At 37.0% G+C, this 18549-nt stretch overlaps 1 protein-coding gene across 1 annotated transcript in view; it reads left to right on the top strand.

The window, feature by feature from the left end:
* clu (clustered mitochondria protein homolog) overlaps window positions 1–18549 on the top strand; it is a 38782-nt gene that overhangs the window by 580 nt on the left and 19653 nt on the right. Inside the window, exons 2-8 of the mRNA XM_034976176.2 lie at window positions 13621–13836; window positions 13956–14593; window positions 14671–14832; window positions 15583–15736; window positions 15858–15991; window positions 16469–16605; window positions 18072–18301. Coding sequence (XP_034832067.1) covers window positions 13621–13836; window positions 13956–14593; window positions 14671–14832; window positions 15583–15736; window positions 15858–15991; window positions 16469–16605; window positions 18072–18301 — 1671 coding nt within the window. The remainder of the gene's footprint in view (window positions 1–13620; window positions 13837–13955; window positions 14594–14670; window positions 14833–15582; window positions 15737–15857; window positions 15992–16468; window positions 16606–18071; window positions 18302–18549) is intronic.

Raw genomic sequence — 18549 nt, 5'->3', positions numbered from 1 at the left:
ACATATTTAAGTATTATCATAATCTGTTCATCATTATGAATATACATAAGAAGTAATATAAGTAGGTACCTACTTTTCATTGTGTTAACTGGCTATTTATTAAAGCAAACAGTAATTAAACAATTATTTATTCAATAGGTAACTACATACATATTTTACTCTATCAGTGGCATTTAGAAGAGTTGAGTTAGGTGATTGAATCTGGGGGTACTGGTGGCTGGTGGTATCTATGATGGATTTTCCTCACAAGAAAAAAAAAGGTGATTGAATCTGGTTCTAAGTGGTTAGGATTCTCATTTATGTAGGTTGTAATCACATCCTTAACGTCAGGTGGAGATGGATGCCTTTTAAAATTAAGCTTTGACGTGACCATATAAAGTTTATTCTGCACTGTCAAATGAATTCAACCGTTTTCCAAATTTCTTATTTTTTTCTTTTTAACTAGGACACAACAGAGATGTTATGGTGTTAGAGGATGTTTTTGTGCATTTTTATCATTTTATGCTACCTCTAACTTATGCCCGCGACTTCGTCCGCGTGGACTACACGAATTTCCAACCCCTATTTCATCCCCTTAGGGGTTGAATTTTCAAAAATCTTTTCTTTGCATATGTCTATGTCATAATAGCTATCCGCATGCCTAATTTCAGCGTGATCTATCCAGTAGTTTGAGCTGTGCGTTGATAGAACTGTCAGTCAGTCAGCTTTTCCTATTATATTTTCCTGAAAAACTGTTGAGCACCTTAGATCAGATTCATGGACAAGTCTTAAGGCCATCAGGAATAGCTGTAGTTTGTTGTGGGTTAAAAAATATATTTTGTTTTGTTAATAATAATAATTAAACACAACTACCAGTTTGTGGAAGCATTATTTAAAACGATTTATATGTCAAAGCTCAATTTTATTTGCGGTCGTTCGGAAGTTATACATTACATACATTTATATATACAGTAAGTATTTACATAGCACATACATACATTTCAGCGATTCATTTTTATTTATGTAAAACTAGCTAACTTCGTCCACGTGAATTTTGATTTTTAAAAATCCTGTGGAAACTCTTTGATTTTCCAGGATAAAAAGTAGCCTTTGTCACTCGCCAGGCCTTTAACTATACCCATGCAAAAATTCACGTCAATCCGTTTCTCTGTTGCGACGTTGACTAAAGGACTAACCAACAAACAAACACACTTTCGCATTTATAATATGGATACTGATTTACAGTGTGTATTTTGTTGCAATAAAGTTTTCCTCAAACTACTGAAAACTATGGGATGGACATTTTCTGGAACAAAAATTAGCCTATGTCCAAGCTATCGCTGTACCAAATTTCATAAAAATGTTGTTAAAGTTGGGCTGTGAAAAGTTGTCAGACAGACAAAATTTCGCATTAATAATATTAGTAGGTAAGTATGAAAGTATAAAAGGACAAAATTCGTCCAGTTACAGTTTTATTATAAGTAGTTATGTATACAGGGTTACAGGGAAATAGGACACGATCCCGTTAAGGGGTTATAGTACAGGACATTAGCTATCAAACGACCCCTAAAGTGCTTATGCAAAAGTGTATCGTTTTCGAGTTATTCATTTTTTTATTTTTTTCTTGGTAAAGGGGTGTTTCTTCTTCTTGTTCAAGTGCCATCTCCTACCGAAGGTTGGCAATCATTAAGGCTAACTGGATCTTGTTTACTGCTGCCCTAAACAGTGATCTTGTACTCATGTTAAACCACTGGCGAAGGTTCTTGAGCCAGGATATTCGTCTACGGCCAGGTCTACGTCTGCCTTTTATCTTGCCCTGTATTATAAGCTGCAGTAGATCGTATTTTGGGTTGCGCATAACATGGCCCAGATATTCGAGCTTTCTCCTTTGCACACATTTAAGTAACTCAGTGGACTTCCCCATTATTTGCAGCACGGTGGTATTGCGTACACGATCTCTCCATGAGATTCGCAACATTCGCCTGTACACCCACATCTCGAACGCCTCCAGCTTGTTGCTCATCGCTTGCGTTAAAGTCCAGGCTTCGACTCCATACAATAAAACTGAGAAAACATAGCACCGTGCCATCCGAATCCGAAGCGGTATTTTTAAATTGCGGTCACAGAGAACTCTTTTGTGAAAGGGGTGTTTGCCACTTTAAAAATTAATAAAAAAAAGGAACAATGTTTTTCATTAGGTTTTTTTTTATTTCTTGCTAGTACATATCCTTGTTAATAATAAACAGTTATAAACCAAGAAAAATCTTCAATCATTTTAAAATTACAGCCCAAAAACTGTACAAGTTTTCAATTTTAAAATTTAATTCTTTGAATAACTTGCAAATTTTTTGTAAAAATTACTATGGCACTTATCCTGCGGATTTTTTTAAAAACATCTACGTTTTGTTAGCTAACCGTTGGTACAAAAAAATTACAGAAAAAATCATAAGATCAAGAAAAAATTACACAACAAAGAGACCAGGTAGAAAATTCTAACAAATGTTATTGCCAAAGAAATTAATCAGAATTATTGTAAAAACGAGTTTAATGCAAAATCGTTGCAGATTATTTTTCAATGAGGTCAAAAGGTAATATAAAATCAGTCAAGTGCGAGTCGGGCTCGCACGTGAAGGGTTCAGTACCATCGTACAAGAAATAACACTTTATATTTTTTTTTAATTTTCATGGCGGCCATTTTGTAATTTTTAGTATTTGCTGTTATAGCAGCAATAAAAATACACATTCTGTATTATTAACAAGCAAGAAATAAAAAAAAATCTAATAAAAACATTGTTCCTTTTTTTTATTAATTTTTAAAGTGGCAAACACCCCATTACCAAGAAAAAAATAAAAAAATGAATAATTCGAAAACGATACACTTTTGCATAAGCACTTTAGGGGTCGTTTTCGAGTTATTCATTTTTTATTTTTTTCTTGGTAAAGGGGTGTTTGCCACTTTAAAAATTAATAAAAAAAAAGGAACAATGTTTTTCATTAGGTTTTTTTTTTATTTCTTGCTAGTACATATCCTTGTTAATAATAAACAGTTATAAACCAAGAAAAATCTTCAATCATTTTAAAATTACAGCCCAAAAACTGTACAAGTTTTCAATTTTAAAATTTAATTCTTTGAATAACTTGCAAATTTTTTGTAAAAATTACTATGGCACTTATCCTGCGAATTTTTTTAAAAACATCTACGTTTTGTTAGCTAACCGTTGGTACAAAAAAATTACAGAAAAAATCATAAGATCAAGAAAAAATTACACAACAAAGAGACCAGGTAGAAAATTCTAACAAATGTTATTGCCAAAGAAATTAATCAGAATTATTGTAAAAACGAGTTTAATGCAAAATCGTTGCAGATTATTTTTCAATGAGGTCAAAAGGTAATATAAAATCAGTCAAGTGCGAGTCGGGCTCGCACACGAAGGGTTCAGTACCATCGTACAAGAAATAACACTTTTTAATTTTTTTTAATTTTCATGGCGGCCATTTTGTAATTTTTAGTATTTGCTGTTATAGCAGCAATAAAAATACACATTCTGTATTATTAACAAGCAAGAAATAAAAAAAATTCTAATGAAAAACATTGTTCCTTTTTTTTATTAATTTTTAAAATGGCAAACACCCCATTACCAAGAAAAAAATAAAAAAATGAATAACTCGAAAACGATACACTTTTGCATGAGCACTTTAGGGGTCGTTTGATAGCTAATATCCTGTACTATAACCAGTGGCGTGCAGGTCATAGAGGCATAAATGCACTGCTTACCCCAGTTGAAATAGCTTAATGCTTATTTTTCATTATAGCCTGCCAGTAAACAGGTTCCTACCAACCAATGCCTACCCTGGCCTCAAACTCTGTGCACGCCACTGACTATAACCCCTTAACGGGATCGTGTCCTATTTCCCTGTAACCCTGTAGATATACATACTTGTTAATACTTTATTACGGTTAAGGGATTATTATTGATAGATCACATAGTAGGAAAACGTTTCATTTCGTTAGGAACCGTTTAAGATGTTTTTAATTTTTTATACTCTAGGATACAACAATTCATAATCTTTTAATTTCGTTTGCGCGATTCAGGTTTTATAGCACTTTGGGGTCATGGAGATACATCTAGAGTGCCATCTAGTCTGTTCTTAGTAAACCACTACGATGCAAGCTTGTATTGTTGGATGGCTGTCTGATATTTTTCGTATGAGTGCAAGTAACTTAAGTCATCTAGTGTCAATATGAGAAAACCGCCTCTTCACTCCCTCCCGAGCCGCCTTCTTTGCCGCAAAGTGTCGCGCGGAGACAGCGCGGCTGCAGCGCTGCGGTCGCGCCGCAGCTTTGTAATTCTTCCTTCTTTTGAGGGAGCCATAAAAGTCGTAGATTCCATCTGCTCTAAGTACGACCGTACGACGTAGAGCATCTAATAGAATGTCGTTAGCATCCAGAAGAAGCGGGAGTCGTGAGCATTCAGAGAAGGGGTGTCGTCGGCTCTTGATACGTCTGATCACCCCTCTTCACAAACCGGCGATTATAGACGATCGTATAGAGGGCTTACTCGCTTGTAATCGCTTGTAGTCGCCGATCATCGTCTGTAATCACACAGTGATCGCAGTGATCGGTGACTTGTCGTTTTTTTGGGCACGCATCAAAGGGAATAATTCGCTTGTAGTTGTGTGCGCGTACCCACGTGCCCACATAATAACGGATTATCCATCCATATTGAAGGACTGCCGCTCAATAAATGATCACGGACTTTCACGATGCTTCAGACGATCATACGAGTAACGGTCATCGCTGATTGTGAAGAGGGGCCATGATGGCAAGTGCATTCGTTCCGATTGGTCCAGTTTGAGCTACGTTCTGATGCTGTACTTGATGACTATATGAATCGAGTAATATGCAATGATGCCGATTGCTGAATGTTTCTAACTGTTGCTGCATGCACCTCTTTAGTTCATACCATTAATCTATTCCTCATCATCACTTCAACCCGTCGCCCGCCCACTACTAACCACGGGTCTCCTCTCAGAATGAGAATCAATCTATTGACGTTTAATTTACTTTATTTACAGACAATACATTATAATTCTAACCTAATTGATCAATCACTACATTTTGTTCTTATTGTAACCCTAGAGGATCGCACAACATGACCAGGGCTTAAAGCACACGTAGCTGCTTTAATACTATATTATGTAGGTACACAATATAAATACCTAATCTCTATATACATATACACTCTGTATGAAAATGAATCGCTGAATGTGTTGCTGATCGCAAATCTCGAGAACAGCTGAACTGATTTCGCTAATTCTTTTTCATGATATTCCTTGAAGTACGGGGATGGTTCGGTACGAAGTTCGCCGGGGCAGCAAGTACACAATATAAATAATGAGCTAACAATTAATTATGTGAGCAGAAATATTGACAAAATTAACTTAATTTTCAAACTCGTCGTCGTATTTACGTAACTTGGTGTGTTGACAGGTCTTAGATTGATAGTTCATGGTTTATGCTTGGAGCGATAACAGTTTTATGTGATGTGATTTTTGCTTGGATGTTATCGCTCTCAATAAAGAGGGTTCCCACTAGAATATTTATTATGTACTGGACGATTTCTGTATATATGTAATACTTATTACTTAAATAAATATATATAATAAGTAAATAACTATACTTATATCTATTTTCATAAGTCTAAACGCGAAAATTTTGTTTATTTTTACGAGTAATTTTTAATGGAATTCTACTACTATGTAGCACGACGAGAATACCGATTACGTCTTTTGTATTAGAATTGTTTAACGTCGCGCGTCGTCGGTGCATTCAGATTAATAACTCTGAAAAGTAGAGTAGGTTATATAAGAGGTTATACCTACGTATAATCTTATTTATGAAATATATAATATTTTATTATATTTTGAAACGTTATCGGGATTGTAGGCAGGTACAGTAGGATGCCCTCAGTTTTCACTTTGTGTACATTAGTACCGTACCATAAGTGCCACAAGTACCATAACTCACCATAATTAATTAAAAAATCTATTTTGTTCATAAGTAGCTTACAAATTAAAATTAGATAGGTATTTGGACTAATAAAGTTTATAACATTTAACTTACAATTAGTAAGGGAGGTAGGTACATAATTAGCGGTTCTAAATACGGAACTACCTACCTCAGTACCTCCTTATATAGTTTGCATTGTAAAAAAATATATTAAAAAGAACGACTTCCAAAACCACTACAAAGTAAAAAATAACTTTTGTTTCTACACGTGTATGTATGTTGAAGTCGGGCGAGCTTCACGCTTTGATTTCTAGTTTCTTTTATTATGCTCGCCCAACTTCATACGAACGTCCGTCCGTTCGTCTGACGAACAGGGCCCCGTTGGTACCCTCCGGTTACGGAACCCTAAATTCGGCTCTGGTAAATAAATCTACTTTTTCAGCGTAACTCACAGCTTAAACCCCCAAAAACACTTTCAGCCTTGCCTCAATGGCCTTGCTACATAATATGGTAGATTATCATATTTGAAGTAATAAAATATCTACTCATAATAGTTTTGTTTGGCGCAAGGCTTGGGCCGTGGCTAGTTACCGTCCGACCGGCAAAGCCGTGCCGCCAAGTTCCGGTACGATGCCGTGTAGAAACCAAAGGGGCACAGGTTTAATTAAAACTACCATACCCCTTCCAGGTTAGCCCACTTCCATCTTAGACTGCATCATCACTTACCACCAAGTGAGATGCAGTCAAGTGTTAACTTGTATCTGAATAAAAAAATTCTAAGAAAATATAATTTATGTTTTTTTTTTATTCATTGTTTTTCTGTATTATGGATAAAATGTTTGTTGCACAGCTTCGATTGTTTATATTAAATGCAAGATTATGTAATAATGTTTTGTTAATGTCAATTATACCTATACCAAGTGCCAGCATCGGCGTGTGGCCAAGCAACAAAATTCTGGCTCAAGAGTCAAGACATAAGTGACGTTCAACGTTGTTTAGTTTGGTTGCCATGCGCGGTGTAAATACTACATAATATAAATAACGTGTAAAATTTAACTCCTCATTTTATTGATTAATTTTAACTTTTGTGTCAAATTTCATGTCTAAAGTACGATTTTAATTTTTAGTCCTTATTGTAAAGGTGAACGGTACTTTTGACATGAAAGTTGACCCATAGATTTATAATAGCGCCTGAGGGGTTATTTTATACGGACTATACAATTTATGCTTAGTAGCCCATTGCAGCAATGACCTTACCATGAGCTCCATCTATGCGGGGAACCGCTGAATTGTACGTGTTTATTAACAATTCAAGTGATATTGATCGTCTATTATTGATTCTCTATGTTCATACCCATTGGCCAAGACTTGGCATTACGAGATTTTAGGTATAATGATCGACTACAAAAAATGCCTAGTTACTAACTAGTTTCACTTACGCACTGTTGGTACCATAGAATAAATTCCAACATCAATGGTTGGTACAGAGTATAGTATAGTAGGTATACGTGTATAGTATCTAATTTTGCTCATTGGTTACTCCACAATTAATATCTAATCAAAATAGGAAATTATCTTGATATCATAATATCTAAACTAGGAACCGATAATTTAGCCCCAAGCTACACTTGTTTGATTATATTCCTACCAATTCCTCTCAATTGGGCACGAAACTGGCAAAACAATACCGCACATCGTCATCACCATCAACATTATCAACCTATAGACGTCCATTGCCTGGACTTGAATCATTTGTAGGGACTTTCACACGCCACGGTCTTGCGCCTCCTGAATCAAGCGGTTAGCTGCGACTCGTTTGATGTTGTCAGTCCACCTAGTGGGGGGCCCTCCAACGCTGCGCTTTCCGGCGCTAGGTCGCCATTCTAGCACTTTGGGACCCCAACGCACATCAAAACAAAATCTGACAGTATCATCGATCTACATAGTAATTTCATGAGATTGGTTCGTCAATGACTTTTTTCACTTCATTGATTCGTTACAGCGCGTACCTACTCTCTTTATAAGTAGGTTAATATGACGTTATAAATAGCCAAGTGCTAATTAAAAAGATGAGCATTTTCAGTTTGTATGCTATTGTACGATAAAGTGGTACCTATTAATATAAATGCATACTAGGTACTCTATTAATTCTATCTATATCTGTACTAATCTATTATCTAGTATTATAATGAGGTAAAGTTTGCAAGTTTGTTTGTAGGGGGTAATCTCTGGAACTACGGAACCGATTTTAAAAATTCTTCAACCATTAGAAAGCAAACATTACTCCTAAATGACATATCTATATTTTTTTTTAAAAAAGTAGAGATCCCTATGAAAATTGTAATAAGCTACCCGTGCGAAGCCAGGACCGGTCGCTAGTACAAGATAAAAAATTTATCATATCCACTAGACTCTATAGCCTAGAGAAGATTTATCTGTCTATACTACAGACGGCTACAATTCTTTATCCGTCTCGAGTCTCGACAGATAAAAAATTATAATAATTGTTATTATTAGTATTTTAATTACTTTAGTTTATTATTATGTTGTATCGGCTAAACTCGCATATTTATAGTGATTTAATTAAGTAAGTATGAAATATCAGCCAAAAACTTTTCGATTGCGATCGAAGCTCCACCTGGATGTGTCAGCATTTTGTCATTTTATGGTCAGTAAGTGACTCTTAACCTAAAAAAAAAAGAAATTGGATCGGAGTGCGAGGTTAAATGCTCTATTTACTGGACTAATGCGAACGACGCGGCGCGATAAAATAGCATAATACATCGATGAGTTTGTATGGACATGGAGCAAGCCGCTGCGCGCGCCGCCGCGTCGCGCAGCGCATTATGCGTATCGATATTAATAAACATGAAACATTTTAATTGTACCATAGGGCTTAGCCATAGAGTACCTACCTGTATTCGTTAACAGCTAAGATCTTCGTTTACGTTTAAAAAATAAAATACGCGTACAATTTAACTCCTCACGCGCCATTTTAGCTTTTTGGATTAAATTTCATGTCAAAAGGACGATTTTAGTCCTTATTAATTTAGAGGTGAACCGTTCTTTTGACATGACAGTTGACCCATAGAGATAAAATGGCGCGTGACGAGTCATTACGTACTATATCACCGAGTAATAAAAATAAAAATGTGTCAAAATTTATAAATTACAATTTATTTGAACTCTTCAATGATTTGGATATTTATTTAAAGCTATCCTAAATAGCTAAGGTCAAGGGAAAAACATAATAATCCGGGAGTTGCAGGTTAAATATTCAGTGTTCGGTGCGACACGGGCTTCTCGTTGCATAATTCATTGATTTGTATCGTCACATCGACACTGTTCAGCGTATCGCCAACAAAATGCTGTTTATCTGAATTGAAAATTAACATTTCCGATTTTACGTCTCGACGTCGAACGATATGCATAAAAAATTGTTTGAACGAAAACTACTGGCTGAAGAAATATAGTTGCGCTGTAAGGCAACTATTCTGAAAGGTAGAAGGACGCTGGATTCTTATCCGGCTCCATTTATAAAACAACTAGCTGTTGCCCGCGACTTCGTCCGCGTGTATTTACATTTTTCAAAATCCCGCGGGAACTTTTTGATTTTCCGGGATAAAAAGTAGCCTATGTGTTAATCCAGGGTAGGTATAATCTATCTTCATTCCAAATTTCATCCAAACCCGTTCAGCCGTTTTTGCGTGATTGAGTAACAAACATCCAAACATCCACACTTTCACATTTATAATATTATTAGGACTAAGCGACTTCATGCGCGTGGATTTAGGTTTTTGAAAATCCCATGAGAACTCTTTGATTTTCTGGGATAAAAAGTCTGTGTCTGTTCCCGGTATGTAAGCTAACTCTGTGCCAAATTTCATCAAAATCAGTTGAACTGTAGGGCCGTTAAAAGCTAGCAGACAGACAGACACACTTTCGCATTTATAATATTAGTATGGATATTATTTTAAGTACAATATCACATGTTTCTCATTATTAAGCTAAAATTAGACAGTATTATATTTTGAACCTTTACTAACGCTAAGTACCTAGTGGCTTATTCATCTTATGGACTAAGAGCCAGCGCGTGCCAGACCTTCGTTATTTTATAAAAGCTGAAAGGTTCTCTGCGTATTCTCCCCACACAAGAAACGTTTGTTTGGATGTTTGTTTGGATCATGGTGGCTTTGTGAGATAACAGGTAATAAAGGTGTAAAAAATCTTACGTCAAAGTATAAAGTCTAATTTTTTTATATTATCTTCAGAATAGTATTAGAAATCATGTCATGCATTGCCACACAGTATCACGGCAACCCCCTGCCAGACACCCATAAAGTTTAAACGTTTAAGGGTGTCTGGCAGGTTATTGCCATGATACTAAGTGTCTGATAATGCATGACGTGATTTCTAATACTATTCTGAAAAAATATAAAAAAATTGGACTTTGGCGTAAGAATTTTTACACCTTTATTACTTGTTATACTTATATCCCAAAACCACCATGATCCAAACAAACGTTCCTCCCTGTCTTGTGGACTACACGCAGAAAAATTTTCAGCTTTTAATTATAAAATAACGAAGGTTTGGCACGCGCAGGCTCTCTATTAGTTTCCGTTGTGTGTGTGCGTTCGTTGGACGATAGCGTTCACACGCAAAGGAAAGAAATCGTGTCAACGTCTGTTTATCAGAAAATTTGATTTAATATTTAGAGGCATGGGCGTCTTACTTCTGTTATCTTGTTTGGTAACGCACGTAGTAGGTAGGTATAAAATCAACATTGCGCTAGATATCTTCCTTCATACTCGCTTGACTCTGCTGATTGTCTATAATTTTATCGTCTTAATATTCATTTCTACGATGTTCTTTTAAAATGACTCTATTGTATTCTTATCACCATAGTTGTTGTTTTATTATCGCTCACACCTACGTACCTATGTAGTATGTATGTATGAATGATTATGACTCTTGATTAATGAAATGTGGGTCAACAAACGTATTATTACGTCTTTTCATTATATTATAATATGTACTTAGTTTGGTAGAAACTTGGTAGCTTTAAATTTAATAAGTTAAGTACCAACTATTACACTGAGTACTATTAAGTTTTCGTATTTATATTCTGACAAATCTCTTTTTCCTCGATAGCCACTTATTTATTATGTGACTACAATTTAAGTCCATGCTTACCTACAGATCTATTTTGCTTGTGAATTATATTCATGTTGAAATTCTTATTTTATTTTTATTCTGATATACGTTAGCCCTTGGCTGCGATCTCATCTGATGGTAAGTGATGAATGATGATGCATTCTAACATGGAAGCGGGCTAACTTGGGTAGAGGGTAGGGGTGTGGCAGTTTCCTTAAACCATTCATACCCCTTATCGGTTTCTTATACAGCATCGTACCGGAACGCCAAAGCGCTTGGCGGCACGGTTTTGCCGGTAGGGTGGTAACTAGCCACGGCCGAATTCTTCCACCAGACCAGGTCAGAGACAATTTAGAAAATATTAATTCCTAAGTTGCCACTGCCAGGTATCGAATCCGGGACCTCACACTTATAAGACTGCTGCGCCAGGGAATTCGTCAACATTAAATGGAAAGCGAGTAACTTAGGCTTAAGTATAGTTGAATTGGGATGATGCCTATGTCAAAAATTAATTATTTCCTAGAATTATCTTCCAAAATTCGTAAAAACCACGTCCGCTGTTAATCGGTAATTTTATCGGTTTAACTAAAAAAGTACGTCAAATATTTATTACGTCAAATCTATGTATTTCATACAAGCTCCTTAACTAAACGAACGTTTGACGTTTGATAAAAATTTTGATTATTAACTGAATTGACTAGTAGTTATCATCTCTACTAAATGGAAAGCGAGTAACTTAGGCTTAGTTCAATGAGTTGAAAGCAAGAGAGTGAACAATCGGCGGCGTGGAGTGCAAGCCGCAAGGCGTCTATTGTTGGCGGCATCCCGTAGCCGTCTATTATTGACTCGCTGCTGGAGATATTTGGCGAGCCGCCAGCTCGGACCACGTGTTCACCAGTCACGGGACGAGACATGCGTGCTCGATTTTTGACTTATCGAGACCATTGCGTTTAATGGTACGGCTCCACTATCGAGATTCCAGTAGCCGGCAAGAAATATTGTACATCGATCTTTAGAATGACATTTCGGCTTTGTAGAGCGTTGTCTCTGTCACTCATACCTATGTGACGTTTGTCGGTGTCATCGGCAGAGACAACGCTCTACGAAACCGCTATCTCTTTCTAAAGGTCTATCGATCTACAATATTTCCTGCCGGGTACAGTTCTTGCAATTCACGAAGGCGAGTGGACTTTACTTGTGGTTACGTCGGATACACGGGCATTGCGTAAGCGTGCGTGCATGTCGGACCAATCAGTCGCGAGCAAGCGCTCGCAAACGCACACATTCAGTGTACGTTACTTATTTAAGTGATCCTATAAGGGTTTCTTAATTACTTTTGAGGTACGGAACCCTAAAAAAGAATAACATTTAAAAAAAAACTTTATTCGCGCCAACCATTCAAGTTGGCATGAATGTGCGTAACGATCCGATTGACGCCGGCGACAGGCACCATTCAAGATATCAGGAATCATTTGCTGAACCCCGATAGTGGAGCCGTACCATAACCGCAATTCCCAACAGTAGAATCTCCTAGATGTAAAATGCACATGTATGTTTAATTATTATGCTGTGAGAATATTATTTAACTACTGCACTCTCATTAATTACCATAACGTTGTTTTATTTGGTTAAATATTTAGGTACATTTATGGATAACTAGCTAATGGCGCGCTTGAATGGGCAATTTTTTATGCAACTGTCGCTCGACAACACGTGTGGATCAATCTGGAGAAATTAAGTATTTCGCATAACTGAAGCTGAAATTTTCAGTTATTGCTGGGAATTGCAATAAATTGCTCCACGTGGTCGTGACGTCATAATTGACTAAATTTCCTGGAATTGCGGAATTTTTGCTCGTGCAACCTTAATGTCCGGCATGCTTTGCAATGCCGCTTTATATAAACGACTTGTACGTCACCTATAGTCCGCGACAGGTCGAGATGGTAATCGGGATATGAGGCGGGGGACGCTCCGCACACCCGCACCGGGCTAGCGCGGTGGCTGTGCGGGTGTGGGGTGTGTAGGGCGTTTCCTCTCCGATTGCCATCTCGACATGTTGAAAACACCTATAAAAAGTTTCATCGCAGTACAGGAATGCATAAGAGATAAAATGAATTGAGATATTATACTATTAATCTATTTATTTCTTAAAAATAAAAATAAAATAGTCCACTGGTTCAGAATGCCTTTCCTACCGAGAAGAATCAGCAAGAAACTCAGTGGCGGTTGCTCTTTTCAAAGATTTAATAAGTATTAAATTCTTGAATAGAAGCAGGCTTTATTTTGTGGAAATCCATGATATAAAATGAGCCAGAAGCTTAAATTGCTCTAATCCGCCGATCAAATCTGTAAATTAGTGACTGCAATTTGTGACTTCTCATGTTGGAATTTAGAACGATTTCAATGAAAGTGTTTCAAATTATTGACGTTATAAAAGTAAGTACATAATAATATTAGTATAAATGTTCTTTTCGCAGGCTCCAAACCCGAGAAGACGGTTAAGATGAAAAAAGAAACAATCACAGCGGTTAAAGTCAGCTGTAGTAATGGTCACACAAGCACACCGAACGGGCGAGCAGATGACGAAGGTGGTGGAAGCGTCCAGGCACCGCGTGTCTCTTACGCCGCAGCGGCACGCAAAGCGCCGTCACCACAAATAAATAATACGCCCCCGCCATTTCCACTGAACACAGGTTTGTTGTTGTTGTTTTGCCCATTAAGCACATCACATCACAGAAGACGTACCTATTATCCATTTATTTAAGTGATTTAAGATTTCAAGGATTCAAATTATTTTAATTTTGATTTCTAGAATGTCCGAAAAGTAAAACGATAAGTGAAAAATCATTGCAAACCAAACTCGGCACTTCAACTACCAAATTTAACGGAGAGAGTTCCCTATCAGATAACAATAAAGATATATTAAGTACCAAAGAATCAATCGTGAACGGCACCGAAAATACTAACATAGATGTTGTTAATGGTGATCTAAAAAATATTTCAGATTGTGATATTAGTAGTAGTGATAAATTAGTTTCTAATGGAATCAACAGTGATTCAGATGACGCGAAATCAAATAAATCGAATGATGGAAATGAAAATGTAGTTTTAACTGAAGATTTAACTTTAAAAGCCTCTCAACCGAAATCTGTTACTAGCAAAAAGAAAGAAAGTAAAAAAAATATACCACTAGAGAAGCCTAACGAATCTGAAAAGAAAAAGCCTGTATCTGAAATTACTACAGAAGATAATAAAGAAACGGAAGTTGTTAAACAGACAGAAAATGATAATGACAAAGTTGCAAAGGTGGTCAACGGTGAAAAAGAAAGAGAATCATCACCAAGTGAAGATGGCGATGAAAAGAAGAGAGATGCAGAAGTAGTTTTTATTCAGGATTTGGGATTTACCGTGAAAATTGTAAGCCCCAGGGCTGAACCTTTAGATATTCAGGTAATTGCTATTTTTCAATAATTAATTGTAGCTATTTATCTTTTGAGAATGAAATTTAATATTAAATCTTTTTTCAGGTGTCGAGTATGGAACTTGTACAAGAAATACATCAAGTACTAATGGATCGTGAGGATACATGCCACAGAACTTGCTTTTCTCTTCAGCTGGATGGTATCACTTTGGACAATTTTGCAGAATTAAAAAATATTGAAGGTCTCAAAGAAGGTTCTGTTATAAAGGTACAATTACTCAATATACAACACAATACACATTCATTTTAAAGCAACTGTAGCTTTTTTATTATTTTTGACAAAAATAATGACTATGCATTCTTATTCCTTGCAGAGCTAACTTCTTGTAATAAATGTATGCTCCCAAGTACAATAAATAACCCGTGCAAATCCATCCAATTTACGTATATTTCTTTGTTCAAGTTTCCAAGTTTTCCATTTTTAAAACACGGTATAAAACAAAGCATATGTCTGTCTGTCGGTGTGCCACGGCCATTTTGAAAAGTTAACTTTTTATTAAAAAGCAGTAGCAAAATTAACAGTGAAAGTAACTTTGTCACGACAATTTTACACTTCTTTTTGGATTAGGGAAGATGGTTGTATGGAGGTAGGTAAGAAATAAGAATGTATGCAGAAACTATTTAATTATTGTACAGTTTTTTGTACTTATGTTTTTAAAAGTACAAACCATTAACGTGTTAAACCCTATGATTATTATAATTGCGGAAACATACTAGAACGGAGAAGATTTAAAAAAAATATATATTTAAATATATATATAGTAAGTGACATCTCGAGATGGCAATCGTAGAAAGCGCGGGTGACGTGTGGGTGTGCGGGATGTCCCCCCGCCTCATACCCCGATTGCCATCTCGTCCTGTCGCGGACTGTACCTAGTTAGATAAAAGCACGTCCTTTGGGAACAATAAGCAAAACAAGAATTTGTTCCACAAACTTACAATAAATTCGTCTTTGCAGGTCGTAGAAGAACCTTACACGATGCGCGAAGCACGAATTCACGTACGACACGTACGCGACCTGCTCAAGTCTATTGACTATGTGGACGCCTATGCTGGCCAGGAATGCAGTTCCCTCGCTTTCCTCAACGTTGTCACACAGGGTGACATATTAGGTTGATATTTAGGGTGCCTTTAAATTTGCCGCAAAGTGCCGCGCGTAAGCAGCGCGTGGTTTTAGTCTGACAGCTATCCGATTACAATAAAATAACTAATCAGCTATTATTGACTTTTCAGAAAAAAAGAAATCACGACCAGAGAGTGTAGACTGTACTCCACCTGATTTTATAATGCCTGGCAGTGCAGAAAGGCCTTTATTAGCTCTCCATCCGGGCCTCACTAAAGAGAATAAAGCTCCACAATGTTTAAAGGTAAAACATTTTTAAAATTCTTTGTTATATCAAATTCATCATCGTATTTTCCATCATTTGGTTGTTCAAGGTTTCATTATGGGGCTATTTAATGGGTGGACCAACAAATTCCTGAACATTTTCTCTGGTACTGCAAATGTTCATTGGCGGCGGCGCTTAACATCAGGTGACCCGCCTACTCGTTTGCTTGCTATTTTTTATTTTAAAAAAAATTGTCTAGTTATAATAATACCATAATATAATATAATATTGGTATCTTCAATTTTTCAAAAGAGTTAATAGGCACCTTCTAGGCAGGCGTGCTCCACCTTAGGCTGCATCCTATACGGGTTCCTTTTTTCTTTGGAGGTACGGAACCTTAACAACATTTATCATTATTCACTATTCTCAGTCTGAGAGGAGACCCGTGCTCTGTAGTGAGCCGGCGATGGGTTGATCATGATGATGATGATGACTAGTGTGTTGCCTTGTTCATAGGTGCTAACTACGTCTGGTTGGAACCCACCGCCAGGCCCGCGTAAAATGTGCGGCGATCTATTGTACTTGCATGTTGTCACACTAGAAGAGCGCAATTTCCACATAACTGCGTGTCCGCGCGGTTTCTACCTCAATCAGTAAGTGTTTTTTGAACCCATTCTGTTGAGAGAGAACCACTTCAACCATCTGATAACTTGATGAAAGGTATTTTAACCAACATATAACATGCAGCATGCGAAATGCACCGCCCGCCCTCCCACTGCTAAACATGCAGGAAGAAGCAGCCACCAGGCAAGCAATTCGCACCACCACCACGCAGCACCACACAAATCCCAAACACACTCGACGCACGTTTCGCCCCGACACCGGAGCATCCTCAGGAGATGTAGACCTTACAATGCACAATTGCAAATTGGGATTTGTGTGGTGCTGCGTGGTGGTGGTGCGTATTGCTTGCCTGGTGACTGCTTCTTCCTGCATGTTTAGCAGTGGGAGGGCGGGCGGTAAATTTCGCATGATGCACGTTGCACCATACAGATTCGACCTGTTTCAGCGGATTATAGCAAATTAAGCTTTTAGTTCATTGTATAAATAAGAAAATGATAAAACGTGCAAGATACACAGTCATGAAAAAAGTTTGATATTTCATAAGAAATGTCTTTGATTTGGTTATCAGCTGGGTGAAGGTCGTTCTTATTCGTATCTTGTGACATCGAAAGACGGTCGGTCTAGCCCTAGTATTGTATCACTAGCTGATGTTCGCGTGGATATAAGTTTTTAAAGATCCCGTAGGAACTCTTTAATTTTCCGGGATAAAAAGTAGCCTATGTTACTCTCCAGGTCTTTAACTGTACTCATCAATGCAAAAAATCACGCCGATCCGTTGCTCCGTTGCGGTGTGATTGAAGGACAAACAAACACACTTTCGCATTTATAATATGGGTAGGGATGGGTATAGGGATTGATTCATAACTCTTTTTAAAGCCTTACCTTATCGGGAAGTTAGTTTTAAATCGTTTGCATTTGTCAACAGACAAACAAACAATCCGACGAAGAAATCTTTAATCAAAACGTATTAAAAATACCTTTATCTGGTTAACATTTGGGTGCTCTCACTCACTCAAATTTTAGTCCATACTTAAGACTTAATACTTATCATAAATACAAAAGTGAGTCTGTCTGTCTGTCTGCCTGCTAGATTTTCACGGCTCAACAGTTTAACCGATTTTGATGAAATTTGGTACAGCGAGTTAGCTTACATCCCGGGGAAGGACGTTAGGCTACTTTTTATCCCGAAAAATTAAAGAGTTTTTAAAAATCCTAAATCCACACGGACGAAGTCGCGGGCATCATCTAGTAATAAATAATAAATAATGATTTTTTTAAAAAGAATATTAGCCATGTTAAATGACTAATATTCCCCTTTCCTCTCCAACTAAGCGTCAGGCTTGTGCTAGGAGTAGGTACGACAATAGTGCAACGGGCGGGGTTTGAACCGTCGACCTTTCGGTTTTCAGTCCACTCCTTTACCGGTTGAGCTATTGAGGCTCTACTAGGCTTAAAATTTGAGTTTTTGTAATTGTAAGGGTTTACTTGTTTACAGATCCACCGAAGATATGTTCAACCCACGTCCCTTCAACCCGTCCCTGCTTTGTCATTCCTTAATAGAGCTTTTGAGTATCGTGTCTCCTGCTTTTAAGCGAAACTTCACCCTGGTGCAAAAGAAACGCATGCAAAAGCATCCATTTGAAAGAGTCGCCACGCCTTACCAAGTTTATCAGTGGGCGTCGCCGATGCTGGATCATACGGTTGATGCTATTCGGGCGGAAGATAGTAAGTTATTCAAACGCGAATGTAATGGGTGCATGCAGTTTGATTTTAATTATTTTAAAAAATAACCAATTTATTATTAATTGTGCATTAATTTTATTTTTTCGCATTTTTAATTCTTCAATTGGACAAAGTTAATCTGTTAATTAAACTTTAACATCTTGAAAAGTACTAAGCTACAATTTTAAATGGATTCGCCTCTAGATGGCGCATTGTAGAGTGAGCTACAGAATTGTGAAATATTTATCATT

The sequence above is a fragment of the Maniola hyperantus genome, chromosome 15 (assembly GCF_902806685.2).
Source record: "Maniola hyperantus chromosome 15, iAphHyp1.2, whole genome shotgun sequence".
In the NCBI taxonomy this organism is placed as follows: Eukaryota; Metazoa; Arthropoda; class Insecta; order Lepidoptera; family Nymphalidae; genus Maniola; species Maniola hyperantus.
Note: the sequence above shows the minus strand (reverse complement) of the source record. Positions and strands in the feature narration are given on the sequence as shown.